This window comes from Hakea prostrata, chromosome 4 (assembly GCF_041222555.1).
Source record: "Hakea prostrata isolate BN-2017 chromosome 4, UWA_Hpros_2, whole genome shotgun sequence".
Lineage (NCBI taxonomy): Eukaryota > Viridiplantae > Streptophyta > Magnoliopsida > Proteales > Proteaceae > Hakea > Hakea prostrata.
This window is the reverse complement of record NC_142603.1, coordinates 23,625,288-23,640,637: the sequence shown is the minus strand read 5'-3', so window position 1 is coordinate 23,640,637 and position 15,350 is coordinate 23,625,288. Positions and strand designations below refer to the sequence as shown.

The window sequence follows — 15,350 nt, the reverse complement described above, 5'->3', positions numbered from 1 at the left end:
TATCAAGGCATTGTTAAAATAACACCATGACTTCTAGCTTTTTTATGGGGCAATGTAACACTATTTTGACATGGAAAAAATGAAGTGTTTTTTTTTGTGTTATGGGGATGCATGGATGCCTAAGACCCCATATCCACTTGGAAATCACTTTATGTTCATTTCCAGTCTTAGGTTAGTTTTTTAGGTTTTTAAATGATTGATAAAATATTCTAAAGCACAACATGTCAGTTGCTAGTTTACCATGTTTCCATGAAATGAGATGCATGGAATCAGTTTTACAAAAACATTAAAAATAAATAAATAAAAGACAAAATACTATTTCATCACACACTTTAGAGTTCGAAGACCTAAGTCTTAGGTCTTCCTTTTCTCATAAACAAAATTGAGCCATAGGCTATTGCTATGGACTTGGACTAAGAACTGTAGGAGATTTCTTCTTCCTTTTTCACTATATTCCCAAGGTACGACTGGTTGACTCAGTGTTTCATTGCTGATTTGGAAATCTAGCTGATGTAGATTAAAAGTCCACATATATATGTGATTGCTGTGAGAGGCAGCCTGGTCTGATGATGTGGCAATTTTCTTTTTCTTTTTTTTTTTTGGGAGGGGGGTTCAATAAAGCAAGAATGAAGAAGGTAAAAAGTTACAAACGCTCTCCGCATGAACCATTTCACAGACCATTATTTGGCCTAGTGGGAACATTCATAGTGAATTTGTGGGGCCCAAGATCAGATTACATTAAGATTTTATTCTTTGGAAGATTTAGAAGCTTAGTTTGGTTCTAATGAAGTTTCTGTTTTAGTCATTCCTGCATGTGGCTGAATTACAAAGCCTGCTACTTCCTAATTCTAGTTTATATGAATTTTCCATAAGATTCTATTATCACTGGTTACTAGGTTAATAGTTTCTTTTCAGTTTAGAGAGTCTATTTCATGTTAAGCTTTAGGAAAGCTATAAATAGACACTCTCATTCCAATGAAGAGAATACTTTTGGAGAAATGGATTTGTGGCCTAGTAGCATCAGTAAAATCCATGTTCAACAGATGAGACAGTTGTAAGTGATGCACCCCGAGTTGAGATAGTTCAACCCCTTACCACTACCTTCACCTTCTTATCCTTTTATGTTCTTCTTTCTTATGCGAAATACACACAAAAAAGGTTTTAATTTGTTATACTTTGTCTTCATTATTGTATTGATCCTGGTTGCAGTTGATCTCCCACTGGTTCTTGACTCTTGCATTACTAGCTCTCTTTCTTTTCTGATATTTCATCAACATAATTACTGCTGTTTCCCTATTTCTCTACATTACTTACATCATCTTTAGGTTTCTGTTTTGAAGTTTTGTTCCTCAAACTTCCTTGAGCCATTATCCATAAGAACAAGGGATTATATCTCCCCCACTAGCATCGAACTGTGAGAGGGCTTATCCCACTACCTGTTCAGCCAATTCATTATTACACAGGAACAACAGAGTCAAATAGTATAGAACACATCATAACTGCCTCCTCTGGAAAATCAAGATATATTTTCTCCAAACAGTGATCAGTTTTGCTTGAATTTAGAATGATGCCGCACAATGGAGTTCAATGGCCACTCCAATTTCAAGTTCCTCCTGCAATTCCTCTTCTTTACATATTCATTTTTCTTTTTCTTTTTGGAGGGGGAGTTTGGGGTGCTGGTGATGGGCAAGGGGAGAGAGGAATTTATATGCATAAGAAATATGGCCAATTCTAATCACATAATCTGAAACTGTCAAGTGAATTCCCATCCTGATTGGAATATGGAACATATAAGCCTTCAGATATCTGAAGCAAGGCAATATGAGGAAGCTAACAAACAAATATAGATACCTTATTTGCTACAGGACCATGTGCAAGATTTGGTTTTTCATTACGTAAATGGTGGAATCCATAAGCAACTTGGGCATCCATTCCTGTATTGCAGCAAGTTTTAAAACATGAATCTTCTAAAAAGGACCATAAGAAGGTAACAGTGAAATGAGGCAGTAAAATATAATATACAAAATGTTTATTGTCTCCAAGGGAAAATACTTGAAACTATTCAAACCACCACTGTAATCACAAAGTCAAGGAACTCCCGTTCACCCATGATCACAACGCCCTTAAATCAGTTTTACAAATAATGGCCACTATCAGCTAATCAAGCACGCAATATGTAGGATGCACCATCCCAATACTAAGACTCCAGGTAAGGGCAAACCTAGTCACATTGTTCAATCTTGCTACCAGAATGAAGATATCCATGCTCAGTGGTGTCTACAACAACTCAGCCATGTTCCAACTAAATAACATTGGCTACATGGAGCCTTGCCCTCCAATCAACTTTGGTCAAGGTCATACTTGACACCACGGTATGAAACCTTGATGAAATTTCGCTGAAATCTAGTATTTCAACCTAGCTGAAACAGAACAGCTGGTTGAATAAAAAAATGGACCAGAACTTGACCGAAGCAGCGTGTGAAATCAAACACCAAGAAATAATGAACAAAAACATAAATAAATCTAGACAACACAGAGATTACGTTCACATACCAACATGGTGCACTACATCCACAAGCAAAGACAAGGAACTTTCACTAAGTACGGAAGAAGACTGCAATGGAGATCTCTCAAAATACCAAAAAGAGAAGGCATTACAAACTCTGAACCAAAACCTTAAGTCAAAAATTGATCTCACAATGACTTTACAAGAGAATATGAAGTACATAAATAGCATTCCAGTCAATAAGAGCCCTATGCTTCCATGCTAGATTTCAGAAAACAAATCATTCAGGAGAATCAGGACACAACCAGAATATGTGGAAGAAGGTCAATCTTCAAACTGGATAAAAGAATTTGAGGCACACATAATACTGTAATTTTTTTCCATGGGTTTTGGTTGGCCATTATGAGGGGTCAAATGGCCAAAATAAGCTAAATACAGAAACAAAATGACTAAAACTTTGATGAAAGGTGCTTTTCTTTAGACTGAAATGAGCAAAATATTGAGCTGACCATAACTTTGATTAAATGAGAGAAAAGTTTAGGCAACATGGTTAATATTTATTCCCCTTCTGTATGGTCTTGGACATGTTGAAAGTAGAACTTCATTAAATTTTGGCAAAAGTTTGCATGTTGGATATAACTCTGCTTCTAACCCAAAGATGAGGTTTTTCTCAAAACTAGGTGTGGCCTTTTCTGATTCTGACTGATAATATCAGTTTTGGAGGAATCATGAGGAGGGTCACTGGAAGGGAGATCATTAATATTCTGATGGCTTGATATTTTTTATATGCTGGCATGCTAGGAAAGAAAAGAAAGCCCACACTTTCGAAGTCAAGGAAGACCAGAAATTTTTTTTTTTTTTTTTTTTTTTTGGTCAGAAGACCAGAAGATATGGTGCATGAGGATAATCTCTATGTGGTTTTTGGTTATTCCAGATTTAGGGGATCAACAGTCTTAGCATTTAGGATGACTGGGTGCTGTAAATGGGTATGTGGATTTTGATTGTCATAACTTTATGCTCATGAGCCAGGTTGGGCTCTTGAAGTGTAAAGATGGAGGGGATTGAAACTTGTGGATGGTCCTAATCTGGACCTTTGATAAGTGAACAGCACCTCATTGTACAGGCTGCCTGTTTTGATGGTTTTCACCTCTTTCAAGAAAGGGACCAATAGACTCACTCCCCTTCCCTGCACTTTTTCATTCGTCCCCCTTTTCTTGTCTTCCTTTCCTTCACCTAGAATAGTTTCTACCTCCACTTCTTTGCCTTTTTCTCTCATAATATACTTTCACATCAATTCAAACTATTTTCTGGTTGGCAACTGCATTATGTAGGCACAAGTGACCATTAAGACTTGAGGACTTAGGCATCCCACTAAGGTCCAGAGTCAACCAGCTGGACATTGTGCAACTGAGCAGTCACTTCAGGAGTACTCCACAAGCTCCCATGGTTCAAGATCTTGATCTTGAGGCCCATCTCCCTAGCTCAAAAAAGAGAGTTGTCTTGGGACAAGTTGGTGGAAGTTTTCCCCCAGCTCGAGGGGTATTAGTGACCTCGGGGCTGAATCTTGTTGTCCAGCCTATTTTACCCATTCAAAACACATTGGTGACCTTATATTTATTTAAACTTCATAGGGCCTGTTTGGATACTTGAGTCTGGAGATTTCAAAATTTTAGACATTTCAAATCTATAGATTTCAGATTTATGGAGTCATGGTTCTTAAAATTAACTGTTGGTTAGCCTAAATATTTGGAATGAAATCTGTAGATTTATCATGAAAAAACATCTATGGAGTCATGGTTCAAATGTTTAATGCTTTTATAGTAGGGCTGAAATCCAGAGATTTCACCTCATACCCATAAATCTACAGATTCACATTTAGTGTAAAAAGGTGAATCCCTAGATTACATGAATCCAGGGATTCACACAACCAAACAGGTATAAATCTCCCATTTGTGAATCTAGAAATTTGAAATTTCTGGATTCATGTAACAAAACAGGCCCTAAAGTTACCTATTGTACAGTGTACACATCATATACTGATATACTCATACATTAAAGCTTAATGTTCAAAATTCAAACAACTCTAATACATTCCACACGTTCATGGTCCAAATTACAAACTTCAGATCATAATCCAATCATCAAAAATTACAACTCAACAATCGAGACTTGAGATCCTATGTGCTAAGCACATTGCCTCATCTCACTAAATGGAAAAAGACAGATATCTTGTGAGATCTCAGTGAAATTTCAGGAGTTCTCTAACCATGCAAGCTTTAGAAGCCTCCCAACAAAATTTTGAACATAGCCCTGCTATCTTCAAACTACTCCAAAGGTTTAGATTGTCAACCTGTATGATATGATTAGTACTTAACCCCCTTTTCTTTCCCCCCCCCCCAAAAAAAAAGGGTCTTTGATAAGCCCCTGATATCAAGAGTCTATATTCGACAAGGAAAGCACTCCCAAGGAAACAATTGACAGTTTGAAGAGTGAAGAGAGTCATGTCATTTTCAGCAGAGTCCTATTGCATTCAGTGAATGGCAGATTTGAAGCATGAAGAGTCCTTCTGCGTTAAGGTTATTAGAATTAGATTTGGAGAGTCGAGAGTCATAATACATTCAGGTTAGAGTGAGTCATAATACATCCAGGTTAGAGTTACATTACAGTTAGGTTACTTTTGAAGAGTCCTACTCGAAGTAGGCTGATTTTGCTAATTAATTTGGTAGGAATGTAATTGCTATAAATAGGGGGGAGGAAGAGTAGAGACGGAGGAGATTGAGAAGTTTATGTGAGAGCCATTGCTCTTGGGTAGCCGTAGGAATCACCTACTACTTGTAGTATGTATTGTTTCTTATTCAACTTTTATTCAAAATCCCTTTTTTCTTCTTGAGTTATTCCACCTTGTTAAGTAGCCTCATTCAGGTACCTAACAAATTGGCATCAGAGCCATCGATTCCAGGGGAATGATCAAGAGTTGAATGGAGCAGAGGGTAGAGGAATTGGAAAGTATCATGAAAGAAATTCAAAGTCAAGTGGGACTCCTAGCACAAAACATAGAGAAAGGAGAAAAGGCAAATGACGAGTTCAAAGATGAGTTAAGGTTCATGCTATCGCAAGGAAAATCAGCAGAGATGCATACCTTAATGCCGGAGGTGACTAGAACCGATGGAGTTCCAGATTACAGCAAGCGTACGATCGAACCAGAGAAATCGAGAGACTTCCTTCCTAGACATCTTGAGATGCCAATTTTCACGGGGGAAGATCCGATGGGATGGATCGCACGGGCTGAAAGGTACTTTGATCTGTACAAACTCAGCAATGAAGAGAAACTCAGAACTGCAACTCTTTGTTTTGAAGATGCAGCACTAGGATGGATACGCTTCCGAGAACTGCAGCAGCCATTGTCATCATGGAGAAACTTGAAAGAATCGATGATCTATCGATTTAACTACGCACAACTGAAGACTCCCCAAGAAGCATTGATTAATCACAAGCAAAGTGGAACGTTTGCAGCATATAGAGAAGGGTTTGAGAAATTAGCAGCGGCAGCCGGAGCGGTAGATGGAGAATGGTTGAAGGGGGTGTTTTTCGCTGGTTTAAATGAAGAAGTAAGGGCTGAAGTTCGATTATTTGGCCTCACCAATTTGGGCCAAATAATGGACCTGGCCCAAGCCGTGGAGGACAAAAATGGAGTGGGGAAAAATAAGAAACCTTTTTTGGCCCAGCCCACTCAATCGGCCCAAAATTTAACCTCACGTTTTATTAACCTCAGCCCACCCAACACCAATATTAAAGGAACCAGTACGGTTCAGGGAACCGGAATGAACCAAAGCTTTAACGGTTCGGTTCGGCCAAACCAAAGAAGTGAACCCCCGTCTTCCTCTTCACAATCTCAACCTGCAACTACAGCTGCGACGGGGAGCTCGGACGCTCACGTTGGTTATCCCAAGAAGAAATCAAAGATAAAATGGACAAAGGGGTATGTTTCAGGTTTGATGGCCCATACTCCAAAGGCCATCAATGCCCTCTGAAGCAACTAAGGTTGCTGTTACTCCACGACGATGATAGTCCAGAAGTTGCAGCAGCGGAAGGAGCGATCAATGACGACGATATGGAGCCGGTGCTTGAGACGGAACTCTCGCATACCTCTTTGGTGGGGATCGATTCACCACACACACTGAAACTGACGGGACAAATAAATGGCTGTGAAGTCATCATTCTGATCGATTGTGGAGCAACGCACAATTTCGTAGCTCAAGAGTTGGTGGAGCCATTAGGATTGGAAATCCAGAAAACAAAATTTCAAGTTGCTTTGGGCGATGGGACGATTAGCAAAGGTACGGGGATTTGTCGACAGATTCCGATTCAGTTGGGCGGCGAGGTCTTTGTGCAAAATTTTTACCCTTTCAATTTGGGTAGCATTGATATAATCTTGGGCGTAGAATGGCTACAAACACTAGGGGAAGTACGCAGTAATTGGCGCTTGAGAACCATGAGCTTTGAGTGGCAGGGACGACCCGTGAAACTAAATGGGGATCCGACCTTGTTGCGATTAGAAACAACATTGAAGAGTGTGCTACAGTCGGTTCAAGCAGGCGGTGATGGATACTGGCTACAACCTCAGCATCCCGTCGGAGACGATATAGAGGTACAAGAGAGTACAGCAGTGTCACATTTATTAACTGATTTTGCTCAATTATTTGCTGAACCAACGGAACTGCCGCCAAGAAGGAAGGAAGACCACCGGATACGGTTAGTCGAGAGAAGTAACCCACCTAATATTCGACCCTATCGTTACCCACATTCTCAAAAGAACGAGGTCGAAGATTGGTACATGAAATGTTAACAGCAGGATTGGTACGACCTAGTGTGAGTCCTTACTCCAGTCCAGTATTGTTGGTTCAAAAGAAGGATGGCGGATGGCGTTTTGCGTGGACTATCGTGCCCTGAATAAACTCACAGTTCCTGACAAGTTTCCCATTCTTGCAATTGACGAACTGTTGGATGAGCTAGGCGGAGCCACAGTGTTTACCAAGCTTGATTTGAAAGCAGGATACCACCAGATTAGAATGACGGAAGGTGATGAAGAAAAGACGGCTTTTCGTACACATAATGGGCATTACGAGTTCATGGTGATGCCGTTTGGGCTCTTGAATGCTCCAGCCGCATTTCAATCACTTATGCATGAGGTATTTCGAGAACACTTGCGAAAATTTATTTTGGTGTATAGCAAGACCATGGAGGAACATGTGGGCCATTTGCGAACCACCTTTATACTCCTCACACAGCACCACCTCGTCGTCAACCGAAAAAAATGCATGTTTGGGGTTGCTACACTGGAGTATTTAGGGCATATCATATCTAAAGACGGAGTCATGGTGGACCCACGGAAGATTAAGTGCATGGTGGAGTGGCCCCAACCCGCCAATCTTAAAGCCTTGCGAGGGTTTTTAGGGTTAACCGGGTATTACCGCAGATTCGTCCGAAATTATGGTAAAATTGCCGCTCCGCTCACTAACTTATTAAAGAAAGATGCATTTCAGTGGGGCAACGACGGCGTTTAACGCCCTCAAGACAGCCATGACAACCATTCCAGTATTGGTGACGCCAGATTTCACGAAGGAGTTTTTGGTAAAGACTGATGCTTCAGATTTTGGGCTGGGTGCGGTTTTGATGCAAGAGGGCCATCCCATTGCCTACTAGAGCCAAGTGTTGTCCCCTCGCACACAAACCAAGTCTGCCTATGAGAAAGAACTAATGGCAATAGTACTTGCCATCCAGAAATGGCGTCATTACTTGATGGAGAGACATTTCAAAGTACGAACGGATCAGAAAAGTCTGAAATATTTGTTGGAACGGCGCATTGTGGCTACTGATCAACAAAAGTGGGTCTTGAAACTTTTGGGATTTGATTTTGAGATATTGTATCGTCCGGGCAGCAAAAACAAAGCCGCCGATGCTCTCTCGCGACGGTCGCAGGATGATAAGCAGCTTTACTCGATGACAACAGCTACTTAGCAGTAAAGTGAGGGACTAGATACAACGGTACACGCCTCGGACTGTTACCAGAAGATCGTTCAAGCCTTGCTGAAGGGATCCCAGGATACCCCGGCTACCAACTTCAAAAGGGCACCTTACTCTATAAGAATCGGTTAGTCATCCTTGATGGGTCACCATTACTTCCCAAATTACTTTCAGAGTATCATTCTACCCCATTCGGTGGTCATTTAGGGTTTTTGAGGACTTACAAGTGATTAGCAGCTATGGTATACTGGGTAGGAATGAAGGCTACTGTTCCGCGAATTTGTGGCTAGTTGTGATGCTTGTTAGTGCAGTAAATAGCAAGCCATGAAACCCGATGGACTCCTTCAACCATTGCCAATTCCAGATCGCATTTGGGAAGACATTAGCATGGATTTTATTCGTGGGTTACCCAGGACTAAGAGTGGAGATACCGTGCTTGTTGTAGTTGACCGGCTATCCAAGTACGCGCATTTCATTGCTCTTTCACACCCTTATTCCGCCAAGGATGTGGCTATCTTGTTCAGCAAGGAGGTTATCCACTTGCATGGGTTCCCTCGAACCATTGTCTCCGATCGAGATCGCGTCTTCCTTAGTAATTTTTGGATGGAGCTTTTCAAATTAGCGGGCACCAACCTCAAGTTCAGCAGTGCTTACCATCCTCAAACGGATGGTCAAACGGAGGTGGTAAATCGCAGCCTTGAAATTTACCTACGATGCTTTTGCGCTCGCCAACCGAAGGACTAGATTAATTGGTTGCCATGGCCGAATATATGTTCAATATGACGTTTCATTCAGCCACAAAAATGACTCCCTTTCAGGTTATGTATGGGCGAGACCCCCCCCCTCTCTTCTGTGTTGGGAGGATGGTCGATCTAAAGTGGATGAGGTTGATGTGTTCCTTCGAGAGCGCAATCGGGTGTTGGAGGATCTCAAAACAAATCTGCGGGTGGCCCAAGATAGGATGTGCATTTCCGCGGATTCAAAGCATAGGGAAGTGCATTATCAAGTGGGGGATGAAGTTTTTCTTAAGCTACAACCTTATCGCTTCCAGAAACTCACCAAACGGCCCAATGAGAAACTCAGCCATCGCTACTATGGGCCGTACCAGATCATTGAGCCAATGGGACCAGTTGCCTATCGTCTACGTTTACCTGATGATTCACAGATCCACCCGATGTTTCACGTTTCACAGTTGAAGCAGGCACTGGGGCAGCACATTACCCCACAGCCGCTTCCAACTTGTTTACAAGGAAACGGCGAGTTGCAGCTCACACCCGAAGCCTTGCTCAACATTCGTTTCTCAACTCAAGGGTTGCTGGAGGTTTTGATTCAATGGAAAAGACTGCCGCCTTGTGAAAATACTTGGGAATCTTATGCTGAAATGCAGTCCCACTTTCCAAATTTTCACCTTAAGGACAAGGTGAAACTTTTGGAGGGGAGTATTGATAAGCCCCTGATATCAAGAGTCTATATTCGACAAGGAAAGCACTCCCAAGGAAATGATTGACAGTTTGAAGAGTGAAGAGAGTCCTGTCGTTTTCAGCAGAGTCCTATTGCATTCAGCGACTGACAGATTTGAAGCATGAAGAGTCCTTCTGCGTTAAGGTTATTAGAATTAGATTTGGAGAGTCGAGAGTCATAATACATTCAGGTTAGAGTGAGTCATAATACATCCAGGTTAGAGTTACATTACAGTTAGGTTACTTTTGAAGAGTCCTACTCAAAGTAGGCTGATTTTGTTAATTAATTCGGTAGGAATGTAATTGCTATATATAGGGGGGGAGGAAGAGTAGAGACGGAGGAGATAGAGAAGTTTATGTGAGAGCCATTGCTCTTGGGTAGCCGTAGGAATCACCTACTGCTGGTAGTATGTATTGTTTCTTATTCAACTTTTTATTCAAAGTCCATTTTTTCTTCTTGAGTTATTCCACCTTGTTAAGTAGCCTCATTCAGGTACCTAACAGTCTTCATCAAGGGTCAAAAGCTCTTCTTGACTTGCCATCTCAAGATTCTCAAATTTTTTAGTTTTGAGATCTCAAAGAGATGGTGCTATCATTCTATGGGTCTTGGATTTGATCTTCTGGGGGTCAAATAGGCATGATTAGTTCTGAAACTTCAAGGAAAATTTTTTCTAATATCAGTAAACATATTTGAGCTTTCAAATTGGAAGAAAAAACACACACAAACACATATACAATTTAGTGATTTGAATTTGCACCTTGGTTGGCAATAAAGGCCGAACTCTTCTTATAGATTACCAAACGATTAGACACATATCAATGATACATTATGAAGCAACGTGATAAATCTCTTAAATCAACCAACCAATACGATACTGAAAATTCAATACTTAAAATCTATTACTCTTGACAAACTTTAATCAAGGGTTAAAGCACAGCTTATAGGTTTCCACCGCACGTCAATACATACTAGTCAAAAGATCCATTCTATACACATTATCTTTTTGAAGGATCAAACCTATGAAGTCATGCTCAAAACCTCTGCTCTAGATTATGGTGCAAGGTTCAGAGAAGGAACCCTCCAAACCATGTAGCCACTAATGCATTCTGCAAGAAAAACACTCTTGTTCCCATTCAAACATCTATAATTCAGCCTGAAACATGACATTTGAGAACACAATAATATTTATTTAAATACTTCAAGGGAAGAGGAGTCCAGGAGTGCAGCCTACACAAGGATTTCCTGGGAATAAATGGTGGTGTAGGCTACGTTCCCAGATGCTTCATGTTGAAGTATACGTAAATTTGGGAGCTTTACTGTTCACGTTACTGTTCACGTGAACAGTATTATGCTATTGTTTTGATTATATTTTCTATTTCTAATGTGGGAGTCTTGCTACATAAGTTTTGGGAGTTTTTAGAAAGCATAGTTTCTATTTTTTTGGTAGTTTCTATTTTCAGAACTTTCTATTTTAGGAGTCAGGAAGTTATTAAAGCTGTAATATTTTGTTTCCTTCTTCTAGAGGACAATTACTTGTCTCTCAAGTTGTATTAGATTCATTAGAAGCTATAAATAAAAGTGCTCTGTGATTCTAGACTTTTTAGCTAAGAATCACAGGTCTTTTCTACTGGTTCTTCATCTCTCTTCTCTTCTTCTTCTTCTCTCTTTTCTCTGTTCAAGTTCAATTGCTATTTTGATTGTTTAAAGCTTGTTTTCTAACACTTCATTTTCTCGTAAAACACAACACCGTTTATTTTCTAGCGTCCCACTCTGATCCATGATTGAGGCATCAAGGACATAACACATAGGAGCCTATTATAATTGCTGGATTTATGTGTCCAGTTAACCTAATTTATTTGTAATTGTCAGAGTTTTGGTTTAAAATATTCACGTGTGATATAAACATTTGAGCATCGTTATTTCATGAGTTTACACTTACAATATTAGTCATGACTAGGGGCGGCTGGAGGCCAGCTGGACAAACTCATCATATTTCATTGCATAGAGTATACCTAGACACGATGATGTCAGGGTACAAACATGAAATGAATCTACTTAAATTAGTACCAGATATAGGTTAAGTAATTTACATGTCTCCAAGGCCTAGTGCCTAACAGAATCTTGTCACCACATTATGAGCACATTCTTTGACACACTGACAACTGAGGTTCAAGAGAACCAAAGTCATTGTGAACATTTTGTGAGTGAAATAGTCACCTGAAATGTCTTCACTATCCTACTGGGAAGAACAAGTATGCATGCTTGGATCAAAATCTGGACACAGTGCCTTTTAAAAATTATTAGTAAAACTTATTCTCAGATAAAATAACGTTATATATATTTATACGTTAATTGCATTTTTGTAGATTCTAAAGATGCATACAGAGACTCATAAGCACAAGTACTATGGGTATAGGGAATTTAGAGTTAGGCAGTATTGGTTATACATTCCCTAGATTCCAAAATGATGATGTTTATTAGTGGAATGATGTTACACAACAATGAGTAATTATGCAACATATTTTGGGAATTTGCAAATCAGTATTAAAAAAAAATTGTTAGTCAAATAAAGGTACAATTTATTTAATCATCCATAAGATTTAATTACTTCCCCTTTAGGATACTGCTTCTTCACCAATTAGAAATGCAAGTAAACAAACTAATTTGAAGACGGTGTGTCAGACTCTCACTAGGCCTGGAGTTAAGTCATCAAGGCTCACCAATATATATAATGAAAATTGTGGATGGGGGCATTTTGAGGTTTTTTGGAACTCCACTCTACTTGGTGTTCTCTCTCCCCTCTATTGTGTGCTCAAAGTGTGTCAGCACTTAAACTTCCGGAAATCTGGTCTTGAGATTGAGAAAGATCTAAGGCTGGCTAAAGAACCAGGAATGCCCCAAAGAAGTTCCTGTCCATTCCACCTATTGTGTTCATTTGAGGAAGAACTGCCATCTTAGGAGTTATTCTTGAAGCTTTCTAGGCATACAAGTTATTGAATTCCTGTTCCTATTATTGAATTGAATTGGTAATTAGGGATGCAAAAGATGATGATTATATTCCGCAATTTTAATTCCAGAATGGATGTTACCCTCTTCCCAAGAGATCTCAAGAGAAGTTCTTGTTTTCACAAAATGGGTTTGTGATTGATGCAGGATTGATCCTATGCAACAGCCGGAGACATCAAATCAGGGTGACTGATCCAGGATCTCCTAAAATAACCCACACATCATGGTGATTCTTCCAACAAGGCACATGTAGAAAACTTCAAAACACTAAGTAAACATATGTAAAACCCTTCATATCAAAATAATTACAGCAGTCAAAGAAATAAAGAAAGACATACCTATGCTAAAATAATTATAAAATACGCCTTCAAAGCAAGTAGATTTTTCAGGCAACTCGCCGTCAACAACTAAATCCTGCCACAAACTCAATGCAGTCACAAATAATAACACAAGTAGAAAATTGGAAGTTGAGATGATAAACTTCAAGTAAAACTAAATATACAAGTACAGAATGAAAAACTGAAACCAAATATGGTAACTAGTGCCCCACACACATACAGAAAGAATGGGGGGGGGGACCAGTCAATGAAACCAACTTCCACTCACAAACCACATGTAAAGTCAGAAAACTGTTAATACATTTGTCACATGAAAAAATGACTTTTGATTGCATATTGTGTGTTCATGCTTCATTTAAGGAAAAAAATGGATTTTTTTTAGCCATTACCAAAAATAGAAAGAAAAAATTATCTATTACTTCTAAGCACCCACACGTCTAAGTAAAAAAACTTATAACTGTTTCAACACTGCTCACCCACGTCTGGCTAAGCTTGCTTCTTTTTTCTTTTCTTTTTATTTATTTATTTATTTATTTTTTTTTTTGGGGGGGGGGGTGCCATTAACACCCCAGGTTTCCCTCCTCTGCTCCCTTTCCTGACCTGGCTATTTGTCGTGGTCTTCCCTCTTCTCTTCATGAAGGTTTCAATCTTTGTTGTCACTCCCACTTTCACCGGTGGTTCAAAAACTGCCCCCAACAAACCTGTCCTAGTCCATGAAGCTAAGAAATGGGATAACTAACTTGTGACTCTGTGCATTTCATGTGTAATTGTTCCCCCTTTCTACTTGTAAAAATCCATTATGACAAAGCAATGAAAAGCATGTAGCAGATTTGAAACATACCTCCTAGTGACGTAACCCAACTCTAGGGTTAGGGTTTCTTGAAATAAATCCCTAGAGTTTAGGGTTAGCCCAGTTGCTTCTAGCAACTAATCACCAAAATCTATAGGTTGATCTAAGGTAACAAGGAATAGTTATGGAAAGAGATATGGGTTGCAAGGAGAAGTTAGGGTTTTACTAAATTCCGATGGGATGATTTTGGATCAACATGGTAGGGTAAGAATTATTTCAAACTAATGAGGGATAAAAAGGATCATTCCAAATTAGCTTGGGATGGGAAGATTGTGGGAATGATTCATGGGATGGATCAAAGATAAAGAAGAATTTAAGGTTTTGGGAATGGATCTTGGGTAGGTTTTTGAAGATCTTGGAGGATGAATCTTGGATCTTGGGCAATCTTTCTAATCTTTTTTTTCTTTCTTTTATTTTTTCTTTCTTTCTTCTTTCTTTTCTGTTTTTCAGATTGCTGCAGATTATTAAAGAGAGAGACAGAGAGAAAGAGAGCTGAGAGAGAAAAGGGGGAGGAAGGGGGTGCCACAAGGTAAAGGGGAGGTGGGGGAGGAGTCTGGGAGAGTTGCAGGGGGTAGTGGAGGGGATCTATGGGGCTGGCAAGGGTGGGGGAGGGTAATTAGGGGGCTGCAATGGGAGTGGGTGGCATTTCCTAGGCTGTGCAAAAGGCAGAAGGGGAGGGGAAGGGCTGCAATGGGGGCTGGAGCGTGCTGGACTTACTTGGTGGAGCTGCTGGTTCTTGAAGTTGAATGCTGCCATTGAAGGCAAGAAACTTCAAGAATCTGTGTGGCCCTCCCATGAAGGCCATAACCTACCATCCACAAGATATCTTCCGTCTTTATTCAATGCAAACTAAATTTACAATGAAGAGAATTGCTTATTTTTAGCCTTACATCAAGAGAGGAAGAATTTGACTCTAATTGGGAACTTTAAAAGTTAGCAAACCCCTTACAATTGAATAACAACCACATTAATAAAAAAACTCAACATAAAATAAAAAACCTAATTATCCATAAAGAGTCCTACTTAAAATAAAGACTCCGTATGACACTAGAACTCAATAACTAACTCAAACAAGGACTTCAAATAGAATTGGACTCAGAATAATAATTCTGAAAATAAAATCAGCAACCAATTAGGGGTGGAAAGAGGCCAATTTGCCCCCTTC

At 39.8% G+C, this 15,350-nt stretch overlaps 1 protein-coding gene across 1 annotated transcript in view; it reads right to left on the bottom strand.

Annotated features, from left to right (window-relative positions):
- The window catches only part of LOC149018557 (diacylglycerol kinase 7-like), a 76,572-nt gene that overhangs the window by 27,394 nt on the left and 33,828 nt on the right, over positions 1 to 15,350 (bottom strand). Inside the window, exons 6-7 of the mRNA XM_089152755.1 lie at positions 13,336 to 13,411; positions 1,852 to 1,934 (exon numbers count right to left, since the gene is read on the bottom strand). Coding sequence (XP_089008881.1) covers positions 1,852 to 1,934; positions 13,336 to 13,411 — 159 coding nt within the window. The remainder of the gene's footprint in view (positions 1 to 1,851; positions 1,935 to 13,335; positions 13,412 to 15,350) is intronic.